The following is a 20,559-nucleotide window of genomic DNA, read 5'->3' on the forward strand; positions in this document are numbered from 1 at the left end:
TTTCAACAACAGAAAGTCAGTTAATAAAGAAGAATATCAGTTGAGGCAACCAAAATTTAGTTGCCCCCTCCAAAATATTGTAGCTACAACTGTAAAATTCGGTGAGTAAGATATAATCATTCGATTGGCAACAAATTCGGTTGCTATCACGAATCTGTTTTCTCTGTGTATGTATGTATGAAACTTTCCTTTACATTTCACACTGCATTTATTTGATCTGATACTACAATTGAAGGCAATCACAATGGACCCTAAGGGTCTCCGAGTGGATTTATGTTCATGAGCACACAACCCTTCTAACCTAACCTATGTCTGATGTCAGAAACCTAACAAAATACATGATTTGTTTTATTTTTGTTTGACAAAATTTATTATTGGTTTTAGGAAAAAAAAACCTTCACAAATCAAAACACCATTGTAGGTTTTAAGGAATTTATTTTTGTGTCAATACTGCTACTTTGTAAACATTTTGCAACTGCAGTGGCAGTCACAAATAATAATAAGTGGTGATTCCTTTTTCTTAAAACTTTGTAGTCGTATTGATTTTTGTTGGCACTCACTCGTATGCAATTATTAATAAAGTGTTTGTACGTTCGATTTTTTTAAACTTTACACATCAAGTTTATTTAGTTTTTTCTCTTACTCTCTATAATGCATAATGAAAAAAACTTATTGCGCACAGGAAAAAATATGTGGGTTTATGTTACTTTTTACTATGTGCGATATTTTTTTTACCATATTTTCTCCTCTGCCAACAATTTGAGTTGATAATTTTATATCATTTATGTCTGTTTGGTTTTCAAACACACATGATTTATGGCCATGATTTTCCAGAAGGCATTCATGAAAATTTTCTTTGGCAAATTCAAAAACGTTTTGAATTGATTTAGCATGTCCTATAATTAAGAACATTGTTGTGATGACAATTATAATTGCTGAATTATTGTGTTAAATTTAAAGTTAATTTGACAAAAAAAAATATAAAAATTCATGTGACAATAATATTTTCCTTGGTCGCCAGTTCTTTTATAACAAAAGAAAAGTCCGTACAAACGATTTTTATAAATTTTGTTTCTTCTAAAGTTTATTTTTACCTAGTTTTAGGAATATTCCAGATAATTTAGCTTACAGTTATATTTAAATTTCTCTAATATTTATTAAAACTTAAAATCTTCCATTGTATATTATTATTCAAATTCAAAAATTAACGGTTTTAATTATATTTTTATTTGTGCCTCTCTTTAACTTTGCGCCTTAACATATGCAATGCTTTTATTTTATATGTTCAGTATGTAATTATTTAGAGCCTTGCCATAAGTAAAATTTTAATTATATTAAAATTTAAAAACCTAAAAAACTTTATATTTTAACAAAAAATTCAAGTTTTCAATTTATATAATATTGTTTAATATTAATTATCTTTAAAATTAATAAATTTTAATACATTTAGCATGATTTTTACGAAAAAATTGTTTCTAAAAAATATCTTATTTTAGTCTGGCATCTCTTTTGTTTTGCTTGCTAAACCAACGAAAGAGACTTCTTAACCTAAACACACTAGACATCTCTTTCTTTCTTACCGTTAACCCGTTAAAAATACGCAGCAATATAATTCAGTGAAAATGAAAGAACAACTGTGTGGCAGTCTCATTTTAACAGTGGACAAGTGTGAACGGTAAAGAAAATATACGGTCTTTTCTCACAAAATTAGAACAAGAAAAACTCTCAGTAATTCATAAAATTTAAAGAAATTTTTAACAAATAACATTTAATTCATTACTATTTAATAAAATTTCAATTGAAAAATGTGCCAAACTACCATAATTTAACTAATTTTTAGCAACAAAAGTGTTTTGGCGCCGCCATATTGCTTTTCTTGTCTATTTTATCCAAAATCATTGTATTAAAAGAGAACGGCAAACACGAAAAAAATCCCAAGAAAAAAAAAGAATACCAAATGTAAAAGCGTATATAGTGTGCATGTTTGTGCGTGTGTTTAACAAGACGAGTGCGAGCAGTGAAGGGAGTGTTTAATAGCAGTGAATGTGTGTGACAAAAAAAGCGAAACGAAGAATTTTTATTATCGTTCACTCGTTCGTGATGTTGGCAAAATAAAATTTGTCTGTTTCGTTTTTTACAGTGCATCTCATGTGTTGTATTTTCAATTAAATTTGCTAGAAAAAGAAAAAACAATAATAAAACTATTGTGTGGTGTTGTGTAAAACAAAATAAACCTACTAATTACAATAACAACAATCAAAACATTTAACAAAAAAGTGTAAAGGAATTGGGTTTTTCAACGATTATAAAAAAACACCTTAAACAAATTAATAATAGATCATCAACAAATTAAGATTATTGCGTAAACTTATACACAGGTAAAGAAAAATGCTCGGCTTTAGGTTAACACAAAAAAGTGCATTAATCATGGTTGTTAATAAAGTGAAAATGACGAATAATCTAATGTGATAACAATTAATTTAAAACAAATGTGTAAAATTGCAGTTCCGCATGTGTTTTTAATAAATTTAATTCGTATTTAGTTTAATTTTTTGTAAAAGAATTCCTAAACCTTTTCAAAACATTGAGTTTTTTCTTTCGTTTTTCTTTTTTTGCTTCGGATTTTGTGTCTCTGTCGTCGCCATATTTAAATTGCCTTAAAATTATTCTTCCATCTCCTTTTTCGTTTAATTTCTTATATTTTTTGTTGTTGCTTTATTTCATTCATTCATTATTTTTACTATTCCATTTCATTATATTTTATCATTGCTGTTGCATTCTGTTGCCATCTCTTTTTCTCAAAAAGCGCGCCAGTTGGCAGTACTGTTCTGTTTTTTTTGTTGTTCTTTCTGCTAGCAAGGATGCCGTATTGTTTTTGTTTACGTTTTTTTCCATGGACTATTAAATGCAAGTTAATTTTACGGTTTTAATAAAGCAAACTAGTTTGTTGAGTCCCGTTTGAATTTTCAACCGTTAAGACGTGTTTTTGCATCGTGACAATTTTTTCAAATAAAATTAATATAATTCGGACAAGGATCTTGTTACTGTAATTTAATTTCGAAGCCAATATCAGGTATACCCGGTTATTGATTATGGAGACGCTGGAGATGGGAAAAATTTCCCATTACCCAGGAAGAGGAGATACACGCATTTCATGCGGGAATATGAGGCGATTTTACAACCCCACGAGGGCCGTAATTCATTACCAGTTGTGAAAGTGTCCAAACTTATTTTCTCTATAACCAACGATATCGAGATATTTTTTATATCCAAGAGGAAGTTACGAATCAGGAGCAGGGATAGAGAAATGATTAATGAATTGGTCAGCAATGAAACAGTCATTAAGGATTATAAGATACAAATTCCTCTAGAAATGTGCGAGACAAAGGCAGTTATACAAATCCCCTCTGAGCCATTTGTTGAGCGGGTCTCACAATGTGGGAAATGCTGGAGATATGGTCACTCTGAGAAAGTATGCCGCAGGCTCAAGAGGATCTGCTATCGTTGTGGTTTGGTACACGAGGGCAACTGTGTTGCATCTCCGAAGTGTGTAAACTGTGGCGACCCTCATGATGCCAGGTTTTATGATTGTGAAGTTAGAGTTCGCCTAAGAAGAAAAGCCAAGGATAAGGCCAATGAAAGGGCACCAAGAAAATATGATTCTATTGGGAAGAATCCGACGACTCAAACATTCCTTCTTAATGATACTGAATTTCCATTACTGACAGACAAACGCAAGAAAATCGAGGTGAACAAACGCAAGAATAGAAAACGCAAAAATGCCGACAAGATTTTAACTCAAGTCAGCGCAGTTGGTTTGACTGATAGTCAAACGGCGATTTTTTCAGAACACGAAGACTCCGAATTTGAGATGTCAACTATGGAGATACAGACTGAAACGACAACGTCCTCTGTACAGATACAACAGTTGCCCACAGAGGTGCTAACAATTACACAACCTAATATACCCCCCAAGCGGGACATTACAAACCCACTTGACTCAAAGCAGAATGAAGATGACAAGATAACTATAAACACAAGCTATGATGAATTTGAAAAATTTCAGCAGTCTACCCAGACAATCGGTTATAATAAGGATCGAATAAATCTGGAAGATGAAAATTATTCAGATTAATATCACTAGCATAAGAAACAAGAAAAGCCAATTATCTCAGTTTTTAAGGGATAATGACATAGACATTGCATTGATATCGGAGACGTTTTTAAGACCGGAACATAAGTTTGAAATAGCTGGATATGATATAATCCGAAATGACAGGGTCACCACCACTTTCGGGGGTGGGGTAGCAATTGTTTTGAGGAAGTCTATGTTATTTAATGAGCCCAAAATAAACTTGAGAAATGATAAGATAGAAATTGTTGCTTGTGAAATAGACTCCCATATAGGGAAGATAGTTATTTTGTCAACTTATATACCTCCATCTGCATCTTATAACAAGAATGATCTCGACAATATATTACAAAAATATGATTCTAACTCTCACTTATTACTCTGCGGTGATTTTAATGCTCATCATCGGATTTGGGGTAACCGTAATACTGATGATAAGGGCACACATGTCATTGAATTCATTGATGACAACAACATGGTCCTACTTAATGATGGCTCAAGCACATTTTTCGGCTGTTCGAACCCTACAGCGATAGATTTTTCAATATGTTCGCCTTCTCTTGCTATGGTAGCCTCATGGACAACTTTGAACGAGTGCCTAGGGAGCTCCCACTGTATGATAAGTATGGATTTCCAACTAAGAAATATAATAAGACCCAAAATCTCATATGGCGTGCCTAAAAACATACATGAGAAGTTACTTAATGAGAAGGTCACGGAGATAATAAATGATGAGAGATTCACTAACGTTCAGAATGATGAAAAATTTGACGTTTTTTCAGACCTATTTTACAACACATTTAGAACAAAGGCCAAGTCGAAAAAATATCCTGAAAACCCTTGGTGGAATACAACTTGCAACAAGGCTAAGGCTGGCCAGATAAAGGCTCTGGCGCAATTATGAAAGAAACCTACTAGGGAAAATTTTGAAAAACTTATCTCCAAGAGAAAGGAATATTTTTATACGATAAGAAAGGAAAAATATATTGGATGGAAGACAACGTGCGAGAACATAAATTCGGATTTATCACCTACCGAACTTTGGAACACAATAAGGAAATTTAGACGCATGAACATTCCCAAGCCTCCTACTTTATCACCTACTTGTATCAACCAATTTTGTGACAATCTGACGGGTCCTATAGGTCCTGTTAATGACATCACCAATCTTTACGACCCACAGACACTTATGGAGGAATTATTCTCCATCGAGGAACTCGAATTGGCGATATCAAATTCTAAAGACACCTCCGCTGGATTGGATGGTATAAGACATGGTCATATGAAAAAATTTAAAGCGGACATTAAACACACACTCTTGGAAATGTACAACAATGTATGGACGAATGGTAAGATGCCGAGAACATGGATGAAATACAAGATCATACCTCTCCACAAAAGGGGCAAACCGCCTGACGACCCACAAGCCTATAGATCCGTGGCACTTATATCCTGTCTACGAAAAATTTTTGAGAAGATGATACAACACCGAATAAATCACCAACTGGAGACGAAAAATAAACTAAGCATTTATCAAACTGGCTTTCGACAAGGCAAATCCACATATGACAACGCAATCACATTATGGTCTGCAGCCCAACTCGCTCGAAAGAAAGGTATGTTTCTGGTCGCTGTTTTCTTGGACATTAAGAATGCATTCGAAGGTGTGAACATAGACATACTCATCGGAAAGTACAGAATATTAGGGGTAAGTGAACACATTTGTAGCATAATTCACAAAATGTTTCAATACGAACATCTGATACTGGAGACGTCAGAAGGTGACATCAACCGGATATCATTCACCGGTACCCCTCAGGGATCTGTATTAAGCCCACTTAGTTTCAATGTATACATCAATGACGTGTTTGAAAATCAGGATGTAGAGATTTTAGGATACGCTGATGATTTAGTCATGTTTTACATGGATACATCAGTAATTTCGGCTACCACGAAACTACAAAATGCAATCGATATCTTAAACGACAAATTAAGAAATGTTCAACTCACACTTTCACCACAAAAATCAAAGGCCATGATATTTTCTCCAACAAATAGAAGAACACAACTTTTTTATCCCGAAATGAGAATCGAGAATTCTGCAATAGAATATGTTGATTCTTTTAATTTCCTCGATTTTACATTTGAATCGAATTTGAAACTAAGAGAACATGTTGAAAAGGTCAAGAAAAGTTGCTTTCATTTTTTGAACATACTTCGGGCTCTATGTGGTGTGTCATGGGGTTCTGATCCTCAAAATCTTCTGACCCTATATTTTGGGGTAATAAGGCCGAAAATGGAATATATGGCTCCACTCATGCTAGACTGTCCTGGTAAGGAACTCATAAAGTTACAGCGGATACAATATAGGGCAATAAGAATAGCTCTAGGGGCCATGATTTCAACACATGTGCTAGCACTGGAACAGGAAGCTTCGGCTATGCCAATTCCTGAAAGATTTTCCTTTCTTGCTGATGGATATATTAATCGTTTAGTATCGGAAGAAAATCATCCGGCGAGTAAATATATATGTCAATACAATCAGAGTTATTCTTCACGACCAACACTGTTTGAGAAATTCTACCACAAGTCAACAGAATACCGAATATCGAGACATGATAGATTGTTAAAATTCCAGTTACCTGTAGGAGTCAGTTATATCAGGCCGAATGTTACATATTTAGATATCAAGAAATCTACTGCTGAAATCGTCGATATACGGAGAAAATATCTAACATTAATCGACGGCAGATGGAAACTATTCAAACGAATTTTCACAGATGGCTCGAAAACGTCAGATAGAACAAGTTGCGCATTTTGGTTCCCATATATGGACATAGAAGCATCGTTCTCGCTGAACAACAACTGTCCGATATTCACAGCTGAGGCTATGGCTGTCTTAGAGTCGCTCCTGTTCTTGAAAATTAATGATGTCGGAAGATATCTCATAATATCAGACAGCAAATCTGTCTTACAAGCCATTGAACATTTTAGCAACAATAGAACTCACGATTACATTTGGAGAATTAGAAACGAACTATATGAGCTCAGCCAAACCGGTTTTACAATACACTTCCTGTGGATACCTAGTCACTCTGATATCTCTGGTAACGAACATGTCGATAGTGTGGCTGTCAATCACACGGACTCAGATAATTATCCACCAGTCTCTCCATCTGACTTAAGATCTATGGACATGAGGAATTCAATCACGACATGGCAGACGAAATGGGATAACAGCCCCAATGGAAGACACCTATACGCACTAAATGGAACAGTAAATCACAAACCTTGGTTTTTTAACCGACGCCTTCCAAGGGATATAATAACAATGATATGCAGAATGAGATTCGGCCACATACGAACCAGACAACATCTATTTAAAGTAAACATTATCGGTTCAGAAATGTGTGATTGCGGTATGATTCAGTCTATAGATCACCTAACTTTTGATTGCCATAATGTAAATGCTGATCGACGTAATTCCCTGAAACGACAACTACAAAACCTGAATGTACATCAACTCAAGATTGAAGAAATACTGAAGATTGACGATACCAAAATCTACAAAATATTATATAAATTCTATCGTGACGAGAAATTGTTAATATGAACCAGACAATTGGCAAATCAACGACAATAAAATGATATATCAACACCAACGTACGAACACCAACAGAATATTGTATTACACATTAATTGATGAAAACCCCCCAAAAGTGGCAACATAGACTTAGTGTCTCGCGTCACTTTTTATGACACATTATTTCATGTGTCAAAGAAGAAGAAGAAGAAGTTAATTTTACTGGGTAATTTTTTTTTTAAATTATGAGAAATTTGATATTATTATATATAATAATAATTATATATAATATATATAATTATATAATTAGAGAATTAATTTATGTTTTGTAAACAATAAAATCTTTAATTTGTTCATATTTATTAAAAAAGAGTGTGATTAAGAGCGTATTAATGAAAACATTTTATGGAAATCCGACATGTCGAAATTTATTCCAATCTTTGCCGAATTTTTATTTTCTTTAATAATACTATTCTGTTTGATTTAAAATTAGTTTCCATATTTAATTAGTTTCCATAATAATTGAGATATATTTTTTACAATAAATTCATCGAGGAACACGGCAAGATTTATTCGATTTGAAATACACTATATGAAAATCCATCAGTCCGGGTGAAAGACTGTTACCCAGAAATATGTGGCTTTAGATATCCTCCGCCGGAAGATATTATATACATAAAAGAAATACTAAAATAATCCACAATTTTGCAGAACCATGAATCGGGAAATAAGAGCCAGTGACATAAAAGAATAACGTCACTATATTAGGCATAAAAAGCTTGACTTCTGTTACAAATTTGGTCAAGTTCCTAAGTAGAGACAATAAGTTTTAAGTATCATTTGAAAAATTACGTTGTTTGTCTCTGTGAAATATCTAAAATTAAACTACTTCCTCGATTTGTCCCAAATTTGGAGAACAATACTTAAGAATTTGATTTAAAATGATTTATTAGATTATATTACTAAAGATCTTAACACCTCTTCATATAATTTATCAAATTTTTTAAATGATTAAACATATTTTGATAATATATTATTTTCCATTTTTAGTGCAATAAAGAGGCCTCCAAATGATGGAAGATATTACTAAAAATATCATCTTTACAAATGCTCTTGGGGCAAATGTTCAACCTATACAATATCAAACAGCAGATGGCACCATCTTGAAGCAGCCCAAAATTGAAGGGCAAAAAGAACAGCCCACCTTCTACTACACCACCACAAATGTAAGTCTTAAACTTATTGTTTACATACAAAGTAATTTCTTTATAATATTTGTTATGTACTAAAGGGCAATGGAGCCACCGTAAATTTGGCACAATTGGCCACCGATGATAACAAGACCTGTTACATAGCGCAGCCGGTAGGAGGCTACAACTATGCCTTGGTCAATGGCATGCAATTGAATCAATTAAATCAGGGTGGCACTATAGGTATAGCCACCTTAGATTCACAAGGTAGATTGCAAATAGTCAATCAAAATAAACCTTTAACAGCAGTAAGTCTTAAAATTTATTTAATTACTATAAATTTCTAATAATTTTTACTTTTTTCTGCACCTATTTAGCAGTCCTTACAGACTATTTCTCCCATACAGAATACAATTTCCAATATAAGTTTTAAATGTGATGTTTGCGGTTTAATGTTTTCACATTTGGCTTTACTAAATCATCACAAACGTATACATGCCCAGGATGGCAGTGATCAGCAGCACCAGCAGCAGTCTCAACAACAAGAGGCTATTGTGGTAAATGCTCAGGGATTAGTGCAGACACAAAATATTATCACCGAAAATGGACAAATGGGACAAATACAAATTGTAGCCACCGAAGCATTAGAACCAGCTGTTATGCAACAGCAACAACAACAGCAGCAGCAGCAACAACAACAATTACAACAACAGCAGCAGCAACAACAACAAAATCAGCAACAACAACAGCAGCAGCAGCAACAACAACAGCAACAAAACAATGAGGTACAATTAAATAACTCTAACGCTGCAGGCAAACATTTAAAACTAGAACAAAGCAAATGCAATACATGTGGTGTACAAATACTACAGCCTGTCAAGCGTAAAGGTCCCAAAATTAATCGCTGCGACTCATGCCTACAAAACGATCAAGCCCAACAGGCTGCCCTAAATGCCGCCCAACAAGTAACACCCACTCAAATATTCGTAGCACCCGATGGAGAAATTAAATTCGAAATGAATGAGCTGCAAAGTGGTAATTCCGAATCATCTATGGATTCTCTGAATGCCCAAAATATGCTACAGAATCATTTACAACCGGTACAAATTATCTCAACAAATGCCCAAGGCCAGCAAGTGCAGCTGGTGGCACAGACTACTAACCAGCCAGGCACAACATCGACTGTAACGACAGCAAGTGTAAAACGTGAAAATTCCCATGGTGGAACATCGTCACAGCCGGCCAAGAAAAAGTATACTCAACCCAAGGTGACGAAGTGTAACAAGTGCAATGGCTCGGGTGTGGTGTTTGCCGGCTCGGGAGCGCCGGCCTCGAAGCAACAGTGTTCGGCGCAATCGACAGTGAAAACGGAGTAAGTAGGAAATTATTATTTCATCGAAATTGTTTAACCAATTGTTCCTTTTCTATTTCCAGAAATCCCAAACCTTTTACTTGCAACATCTGTGGTGGTACATTTTCCCGCTATTCAAGTCTGTGGTCTCATAAAAAGCTGCACAGTGGTGAGAAAAACTATAAATGCAGCATATGTGGTTTAGCCTTTGCCAAGGCAGTATATTTAAAAAATCATGCTCGTATACACACCGGCGAAAAACCCTACAAGTAAGTGTTTTAAAATAAATACGAAAACCAACATACTAATTTCCTGAATTTCTTTTCCCCCAGATGTCAAACCTGTGGCATGCAATTCTCCCAATCGCCGCACTTGAAAAATCACGAACGTACGCACAGCGGTGAACGTCCCTATGTCTGTGAGGTATGTGATAAGGGCTTTGCCAGACATGCCACCCTATGGAATCACAGGCGCATTCATACCGGCGAAAAACCCTATAAATGTGATATCTGCGGTTCGGCATTTTCGCAGGCGGCTCATTTGAAAAATCATGCCAAGGTACATTCTGGAGAAAAGCCTTTCAAATGTGATATCTGTTCGGCGGCATTTGCTGATCGTTTTGCCTTGAAACGCCATCGTGGTATCCATGAGAAATATGGACAAACTGCACCGCGACAGCCCGCCCAAGTGCCACAGTCACAACAAAATCAACAAGATAATACTGGCGGCGGGGACCGTCAACAGATGGTTATACAAAAACAAGAACTACCCGATATGGATGATGATGCTCAGCATGAAGTGATAATATCTGGTTTATAGACAAACTCTAATAGAGGAGGTGCTGCTATATATACGACGAGTACATATCAACATCACACCCAAACGCAACCAACACAACATTCATCACAGATTGCTTCAACAGCATCTAACAACACATCTTCAATGTCCTCAACAACTGCCTCATATTTACATAATTATCATCCTTTACAACATGCTCAACTGTCACCGCCAGTCTATTATCCTCAACAACAGCAAGCTAATATTAATGCCAACATGGCAAATATTACCGAGGTGATTTCTATAAATTCATCTATTTCTAATACTATTTTAACGCCACTTACCAATAAGCGGTAATTGATAAAAGTGGTTAATTGTGCGAATTGTTTGTAAGCAGACAACTGGAGAATTGTGAACAAATATATAGAAAAATAATGGTGAGTTTATAGAATATATAAGTTATTTTTATTTCTATAAAATTAATTTAGAATTAGTCACATGTGCATATTTTTATTTTATTATAATTTACAACATTATCATTTCTCAATCATTTTAAAAAACCTGGTTATTCAAATGTCATAAAAGTTAAACAAAATTATAATAACATTTACAACAAGTATCCCAAAATCGGATGTGATCGATTCCATTATGACCTTACTAAAGGCTCTATCAATATCCAATATATCCACCAGTTGGAATTCTCTGTACTAGAGAGTTCTCTTAATATAACATAGTGAAAAAACGTCAACTTCAAACAAAAATAAAAAAAATTAAATTGACTAATTGAATAAGCAGAAACATTATAAATCGGCGCACAAATAACAAAGATATAAGCAAAAAATCACGACTGCTTCGATGTCTCACTTATTTTTAATATATATTTGGATTATTAAATCATTAACATGGACAATATGAATATCTAATGTCAAACACAGAAATTCGAAAAAAAAACAATTTCTTCACCACATATTTTTTTAACAAAATTTTTTTTTATTCCATTTTTTTTATTACCAAATTTTTTTCATTAAAAAATGTTTTTTCCCTTCAAATATTCGAATTAACATAAATAACTGTATAGATCTATCTATCTCGAGATATATAGATTCAAATATATGTATAGGTAGCATTGAAAATATGAAAATTGTCTGATTGATGGGCTAAATGTATAACATGAGGCTTCCTAAATCTTACCGAAGTCTTATAAGGGGCCTAGTTGTTACAGCATGGGTTCATATATTTTTTTACAAAAAGTAAAAGGAGTGCTCCAATGATAATAAAATTTGGTACACTTGGCTAGTTACATATAGAAAAGCTAAATATTAAAAATGATTCATATCGGATAGTCCCTAGGGGTACCTACCTTCCAAAATAATGTTGTATCAGTCATAAATTATTAAATAATACAGCGATCTTATTTAAAATTTGCATATGTTAGTTCCAAGTGCCCAGATATCATACTACAAAGTATGAAGAAAATCGGTCCATATTTGAACCTAGTCCACATATAGGTCCCTTTCTGAAAATAGTTTTATCGTTCAAAACTCACATAAAAATAATAGTATTGTGATGAAATTCGATATAAACAATATTTATATAAACCCAAATCTATCTGTTAAGTTTCATAAGGATAGGAGCATAATTGCTCCTATCCCCCATATAAAAAGTAAAAGCCTAAAAGTAAGCAAAACCTTTTATTGTAAATATGCATTGCAATTTATTGTAAATATTCATAAAAAATACGTGAGTTTTATCACAAAATTTATAAGTTTGTTCAGCGATCGCAAAAAGTCGCAGAATTTTTTTACATAAAACGAAAGAAAATATTCCAAACTTTCATTTAGTAGCAGTACTAACACGGAGGTAGACCGAGCTAACTTATTTCTTTTTTTCTAATGAAAACTGCAAATGCTTAATTTTTTGGAGCCATTTAGATTTGCTCAGATTTCTTAAACTATATATGTAATTTAAATATTTTTTTCAATCCTATTAAATTCAAAATACTATATTTTAATTAAAATGCTCTAAAACTATTGGTAGTTCAAGCATATTTATTGTATATACAACTGAAATGTAGCAAAATTTTTTTTTTCGTTGTATAATATTTAGATAACTTTACCACACTCTTTTTATACAAAATTTTATTTTTTTCGAAAACAAATCATGGTTTTCTACTAATGAAACATTTCTCTACAGAATTGCATCATTAGATTTCTAAAAAATAACTGTAAAAAAAAGACTTTGCCAAATAAAATACCACTGTGCGTCGTTGTAAAGTAAGAAACACTGCTTACGAATCTCGGCAAATTAGGATGGCCAGTAGCCTTAACATCAATATCAACCCAATTCTTTTTAAGAGGGAGTTTTTTCCCCGTCCCATTTTTCATAGATGGGGGTAGTGAATTAATTTTGCAGTTTGCACTAATACTTAGTGATAGTGCAAAATTAGTGCAATCATTTTGTTTATATTTAGTGCTGAGTTGAAAATTAGCAGCCTCACTAAACATTAGTGATAGTGAGTTAAAAAATTTTGCACTCAAAATTAAATTAGTTGATTTAAAAAAATGCAATCATCAGTTTATTGCAACTTTTTTGTATGCACTAATTTGAGTGCAACTTCAAATTGTGCACTAAATTTTTAAGTTCAAAATGGTTTAAGTTTATTTCTGTACACTAATTTAAAACTTAAGACTAATATTTCATTAAAAATAACAAAAAAAATTAAAAATTTTTATTTTTCGAATTTGGATTCAACAATTTCATGACTACTCATTTTTGAAAATTTAGTGATAGTATGTTTAATGCAGCTTTTTTTGATTGCAGGTTAAAATTTTGCACTAATTAATTGTAGTGCAGATTTTTCCACTAAATCTTCGTTTAGTGATAGTTAAAAAATTATCACTATCACTACCACAATTTTTTTTAGTGCTAGTTAAGAAATAAGCATTATCACTAAAGCTGATAAAAAATAGTGCAAACTAAATTTTTTGCAATTTTAGTGAGTGATAGTGCAATGCTGATTTCAATCAACATTTAGTGCACTATCCCCATCTATGCCATTTTTAACATGGAATTTAATAGGAAAAATGGGAAAAGTTAGTGATAAAATAGTTTTTGTGTTGAATTTTATTAATGGCAGTGTTACTTTTAACAGCAAGATAATAATTAAATAATGTTATTGCTTTCATCTGACTACATTTGTCCACAACACTATTCAATTCTGATTTTGAGTTTAAAATGCCAATTTAGGAAAATTTGGTAAAAATGTTGCCTTTTTTGCTCCTGCATTGCATTACAAAAATTAAAAGTATACTCTAATTTTGGATATAAAAATAAATTTTTTATATAAAACTCTTAAATATTTAAGAACACAACTGCATTGTGAAATGCATATTTAAGAATCAACAAAACTTATAAGAATTGAAGTCATAAAAAAATTCAATTCCGGAACATCATGAAGGCGTTTTGTCATTGATGAAACCAGGTTTTCGGTGTATTTGGAACTACTATTTTTCCATTCCTCAGTTAATACTGTTTGAAGCATTTCCTTTAATGTTATTACATGGTTTCGTATTTTTCACTCCAGCAAATCCCATAAATGTTCTATTGGATTTAGGTCTGGTGACTGCGGAGAATTTTCCAATTGTTTTTGTATTATTAAACAACTACCAAAGCCTTGTGTTGTGTGTAGTATGCTTTGGGTCATTGTCTTGCAGGAATATATAATCATCTTCAATGCCCAATTTGCTAACACTTTCGATAAGATTTTTCATTAGAATGTCTAAATAGACCTTATGATCCATTGTCGATGGAATAAATTCTAAATTTCCCACGACTTCACTTGTCATGTACCCCCGTACCATCACTGCACCACCACCATGCTTAACTGTTAGTATTAAATTTTTGGGACTAAGCACTGTACAAGGCTTTCTCCAAACAAAATGACGGTCTTTTATGCCAATGATGCAGTACTTGCATTCATCCGTGAATAGAAAATTTTTCCAGAACTGGAGGCATATTTATGTGTTCTTTAGTGAAAGCAATTCGATTTTTGTCTATTAACATGGCTTCTATAGTTGGCCTTTTTCAAAATTCTGAGCACAGTGTCTTTGGACACATGTTTATTAAATTGTGAATTTAAGTTTTCAGCCATTTTTGTTGATATAATATATAGCTTCTTGAAGATTGGATACAGCGACGAACAGGAATAAATTTAAAGTGGCGTTTATTTAATAATAATTATCTCTTTATTTAATATTACAAAAAAGGTATTACATAAGACAATTCAATTGTAAACCTTTGTTTTACTTTACTTTAGCAAGATTAATAATATAATAGAAAAAAGGATAAAGTAGAATAACTAACAAAAACGATGTTGCCAGATCTTACATTCTAAATAAGATTACCACATTACAACACCCGTCCATAATCTTATAAATAAATTATTAAATTCCAATATTAAGCAAGTTTTTAAAGAAATTAAATTTAGTTTTAGCCAGTGGTTTTGTGAAAAAATCCGCTATTTGATCTTCAGTTTGTATGTATTTTAATTTTATCTTGCCATCTTGAACTTGTTGCCTTATAAAATGATACTTCAACTCAATATGCTTTGATCTTTTTGTTTCCAACTGTTCAGCAATATATTTAGCACCTTGGTTGTCTATATTTATTATGAATGCTCGATTTGTTACGGTAACTCCAAATTCATCCAACAACCTTTTCAACCAAATACCTTCCTGTGCAGCAGTACTTAACGAGACATATTCAGCTTCGGTGGATGATAAACTTATTGTTTTCTGTTTTGTAGTTTTCCAAGATATTAAGTTTTCATAAGATTTGAAGCAAAAACCTGTTGTGCTTTTTCTGTCTTCAGCTTCTCCCCAACTAGCATCTGAGTATCCATGTAACGGCAAGACTTCTTTTGACTTTTTATATATTAATCCATAATCTTTTGTTGCATTAAGGTAGCGTAATATTCTCTTAATAGCATTTATATGTATGCCTGTGAAGTCTTCCTGGTATCTACTTAACGTATTTACTGCGTAGGCAATATCGGGTCGTGTCCAAATACTTAAATACAGTAGACTACCAATTGCTTGACGATATTTTTGTTGACTCCATTCTGAATTTTCACAATTTTCATCTCCAATATTCCAGTTCCTTTCAATTGGAGTATCTTTGAATTTAGAATTTTCGAAACCAAAACATTTTAATATATTAACGATGTTTTCTGATTGAGCTAATTTTAAATTTTCATCATCGAGTTTTTGTATTTGTATTCCAAGGAATTCTTTTAATTCACCGAGATCTTTAATTTCAAACTGTTCTTTCAAGAAAAATATAACGTTTTTTATATCAATTTCGTCTATTCCGGTTATTAGAATATCATCGACATATAATAGCAAAAATATATTATTCTTTTTGTACAAACAATAATCATTTTCTGATCTTTTAAAACCATATTCCAAAATCTTTGTATTAAATTCGTTATTCCAGCAGAATGCACCTTGTTTCAAGCCATAAATTGATCTATTTAGTTTGCATAATTTTCCACGAAATGGAGGAGGCACTAACATGAAGACTTCTTCTTTCAACTCCCCATTTAAATAAGCACATTTAACATCCAATTGATGTATTTTAAAATTATTTTGAAATGCCATTGATATAAAAGTACGTACCGTGATCGAATTAGCTACTGGTGCATATACAAAATCGAAAGAATCCGACGCCTGTTTACAACCACGTGCAACTAATCTTGCTTTTTTACGTATACTGCCATCACTGCCTTTTTTATGTTAAATACCCAAATTGCCTCAATTCTTTTCTGACCTCTGTCTTCAACTACTGTACAGGTATTATATTTGTTAATCATCACCACTTCTTCATCTATGGATTTCTTCCATTCGGGGTCCTGATAAGCTATTTCAAATGAATTTGGAACGTTTGATGATGTTAAGTAGGCACATACTGTAGCATCATATACTTCATAATCTTCTAGATATTTTGGCCTGGCTCTCAGTCGTGAAGATCTCTGCTCATCATTAGCCTCAACGAAAACTTCGGCATCATTTAAAAACTGCAGTATTGTAGTATCACACAATAACAAAAACAGTTACAAATTACCTTTAATTTTTATGTACGCATACTTTTGCATACACGAAAAGTTAGCATACCATTGTTTTTAAGCTGTTAATTATTAACAAACTTTGCAAATGCAAAAAGAAAATACCTATCGTAATTTTCAAATGTTTATTTATACATAAAAACCAATTTCAAATGATTACCGTTGTTACTTACGACTAAAAAAGCCTGTTCAAATATATAAAGTAGTTTGTACGCAAACTTATGCGGCCAAGTGTATGTTCCATTTTTGTCTCTTTTATAAAAAATGTGTTAAAAATTTTGCCTTATTGGATTTTTTTTAAAATTTTTTCTGATGAAACATAAATCTTAAATTACCAAGAAATATTCTTGTATAAAATTGTTTTCGTAATCAATTTTGTCGCAGAGTATTGAACATTTTGGAGATGATACCCCTAACAATGTTATTACATTCACCTCACTTCAAATTGTCACCACAATATTCGATTCTGAATGTGAGTTTAAAATATTAGAGTGGGAAAATGTTTGTGTTAATTTTTTGAGTTATTTTACACATATTTTTTGTTAGTAGACTCAATTGCATTCTCTGGGGGTCGATTCTGGTTCTGTGAAACGGTGAAATGAAAAAAAACTTTTCATTTTCGTTTTCATAAGAACTTTTCATATTATCATTTCACAATTACACAAATTGTGATTCCCGTTCTTCAATTTGTTTTATTCAACTTTTTCTTTTCATATGAAAACATTTGAATTTATTTATAATTTTTTCACTAAACGAGAATCATTTTCGAAATAACGGTATATCTCGAAAATACGAGCTAACCTAAAAAATGGTTAGCACCACTGTATTCAGCGTACCCGAATTAGTTTAGCCGCCCCTCTTGACAGACAAAAAGTGTAAATTGCGTGCATAGTGTTATTATTTCAAAAATTTAATATCTTGAGTTACAAAAGATATTTTTTGATAGATATTCCACTCGCATCCCACTAAGAGACCAAAAAGCTCTTCAAGGAGAAGACCTAAGCTTTCTTTTGAGCAAAAAAAAAAAACAAAAAAGGGTCCATTTAAAAAAAGTTTAAAAATTGTATGTCTTGAGTTACAAAACACTTATTTATATATCAAACTGCCATTAAGGGACAAAAAAGCTCTTAAATGAAAATACCTAAGCTTTCTTTTGAGCAAAAAATAATTAAAAAATGGCCCATTTTGAAAATAAAAGTCAACAAAATTTTGCAAAAAAAAGTCAAAAATTGTATGACTTGAGTTACAAAACATTTACTTTGATAGACATCCAACTCACATGGCACTAAGCGACCAAAAAGAAAGCTTTCTTCTTTAAGGAAAAAACCTAAGTTTTCTTTTAAGAAAAAAAGGCCCATTTTGATTAAAAAAAAATCAAAAATGGTTTTGATTTTGGAAAAAAAATTTAAAAAATTGAAGAAATAGCTATCTATTTGGGACACATTTTGCTAAGAATAATAGGTAATAGTTACATGGATGAGAAAAAACACCTGTTTGGTCAAAATATAAAATTTTGACCCCCTCCAACTCAGAGAGTTCTTGACCGATGTTGTTGAAAAGTTATGTCTAAATTACTATCCAATAGGACTAACCTTGGTGCAAAATCGGAAGACATCGAGTTCAAAAGTTGGTTCACTTGACATTAAATTCATCCCCCATATAAGAAAAACAAACACTTTCCTTTGTTTTTTCGTTTTGTTAATAAAATTATATCTAATACAAAATTCGACTGGATACTGCAATTTAAAGAATTTAACAATTTAAAATTTAAAGTATTAATTACAAAAAAACTTTACTTTATTTATGGCCTCCGAACAAAAAACTTAAGTTAAAAACTATACGTAACATAGGATTAAAAACTAATACTTGATGATCGAAGCACCCCAAGGTGTCGATTCAACTTCAAGTTACATGGCAACATCATCAACAAAAAAAACACCACGAAACACTTTGCCTTCAAATCAAACTTGAACAATCTTAAAGTATACTTGGCAAATTATTTTTTTTACCTATTAATGTATAAAAAGAGTTCTTATGTGGGAAAAAATTCTCCTATTTTTATTATTTTCCAAAAAAGGAAAAAATTGTGAAAAGTTATTAGTTATTTTCTAATTTAAAAATGCAACAAGCAAGAGTGTTATATTCTTATTTACAAATTTGAATAGATAACTATAGACATTTATGTATCATAGAGCCATATTCCGGGATGATATTTGCTTGGGTGCTATTAGAAATCATGAACTATAACTCTACTTTCTCCCTGACCGATTTTTTCCAATTTCAACACCAAACATTTCTGATCAACAAAGAATATTTCAGCTCCTAAGTCCATCCCTATCGTGCCTTCAACAGGCAGACGGAAATAGCTAGATCGTCTTAGAATTTAATAAGGAGCCAGAATATATATACTTCGGTGGATCTACAATGAATATTTCGATGTGTTATAAATAGAATCACAAAATCAATATTCCCTCCATCTTTTTGCTATGGGGTTATTAGATAATAATTGTTTGTATTTGCTGTTATAACTTTGTGGTTTTTTTTAACGATCTGAAACCAGTGGTAAATGTTTTATTTTTATTTATTTTTTTTACATCTTCATTTGTTTTTTTTTTTGTTTAAGCACCATCATTAGCAATATAACTTTAGATTTAAAGTTTTTTTTTTATACCAACCAATTTTTTTTTAAACGTACATATAAAATCTTTTTTTTTTGCAGTCTGGTTTCTCTAATTTACCTAAATATTTTTGGCCCTTCTCGATGATGATATGTTGACCCTATGGTGCTCTTGCCGTTTCACTTCCAAATTACTCGTTAAATACATATTTAAAGCCTTTTTTATTTTTTTCTTAACCAAAATGTAAATACAATTGAAACTACGTAGTACTACATTTTAAGTAGTACTTACTATTAGCATATAAAATATATAATTTCTTAGCAGTTTTCTCTGCTGAAAAAAACCATTTTATTTAATTTTTAAATTTAAGCTTAGCTTTTCCTTAAACTCAATTTTAATTTTTGTTTTCCTTACTTTTAAGATTATTATTATACATTTAGTAATTTATATAAAAGAAAAACTAAAAACAAAGTTGCTTGACAACCACAAAAATTCATTAATAACTAATAAAAACAAAACTATTAACATAATTAAACAACACGCATACATCATAAAACCTTCAATAATTGATTAATTAATTAATATTTAACAACTAAATTAAGTTCTCCACTTCCTTTAATTGTATAAAATAAATTTAAAAAAAAAACTGAAACAATAAATTTTCCTAGAAAATTTTAAAAATAAAAGAAAACAAACTTCTTACTTTTAGTTGAAAGCTTTCATAACTTTTAAGTTTTCAATAGAATTTAAGAATTTTGTAAAATAATCTATTAAAACAATAAAATCC

At 31.9% G+C, this 20,559-nt stretch overlaps 1 protein-coding gene across 2 annotated transcripts; it reads left to right on the plus strand.

Moving 5' to 3' along the window:
• The first annotated feature begins 1,685 nt into the window (after positions 1-1,685).
• Clamp (Chromatin-linked adaptor for MSL proteins) lies at positions 1,686-20,064 on the plus strand. 2 transcript variants are annotated; one of them, XM_065501198.1, is made up of 7 exons: positions 1,686-2,378; positions 8,766-8,941; positions 9,007-9,213; positions 9,283-10,277; positions 10,340-10,525; positions 10,589-11,470; positions 19,874-20,064. In XM_065501198.1, exons 2-6 carry the CDS (start codon positions 8,786-8,788, stop codon positions 11,073-11,075), a joined length of 2,031 nt encoding a protein of 676 aa, XP_065357270.1. In that variant the 5' UTR covers positions 1,686-2,378; positions 8,766-8,785; the 3' UTR covers positions 11,076-11,470; positions 19,874-20,064. The 2 variants fall into 2 exon arrangements, with proteins under 2 accessions (XP_065357270.1, XP_065357271.1); XM_065501199.1 differs by having other exon boundaries at positions 9,286-10,277.
• Positions 20,065-20,559: the final 495 nt, after the last annotated feature.

Source organism: Calliphora vicina, chromosome 2 (genome assembly GCF_958450345.1).
Source record: "Calliphora vicina chromosome 2, idCalVici1.1, whole genome shotgun sequence".
Taxonomy (NCBI): Eukaryota; Metazoa; Arthropoda; class Insecta; order Diptera; family Calliphoridae; genus Calliphora; species Calliphora vicina.

What these genes read in the sequence shown, in the direction of transcription:
- Clamp (XM_065501198.1), top strand. Translation starts at nt 8,786, where the DNA reads ATGATGGAAGATATTACTAAAAATATCATCTTTACAAATGCTCTTGGG. An exon ending in AAAATAAACCTTTAACAGCA is followed by an intron (nt 9,214 to 9,282) that starts GTAAGTCTTAAA and finishes GCACCTATTTAG; the next exon opens with CAGTCCTTACAGACTATTTC. An exon ending in CAATCGACAGTGAAAACGGA is followed by an intron (nt 10,278 to 10,339) that starts GTAAGTAGGAAA and finishes TTCTATTTCCAG; the next exon opens with AAATCCCAAACCTTTTACTT.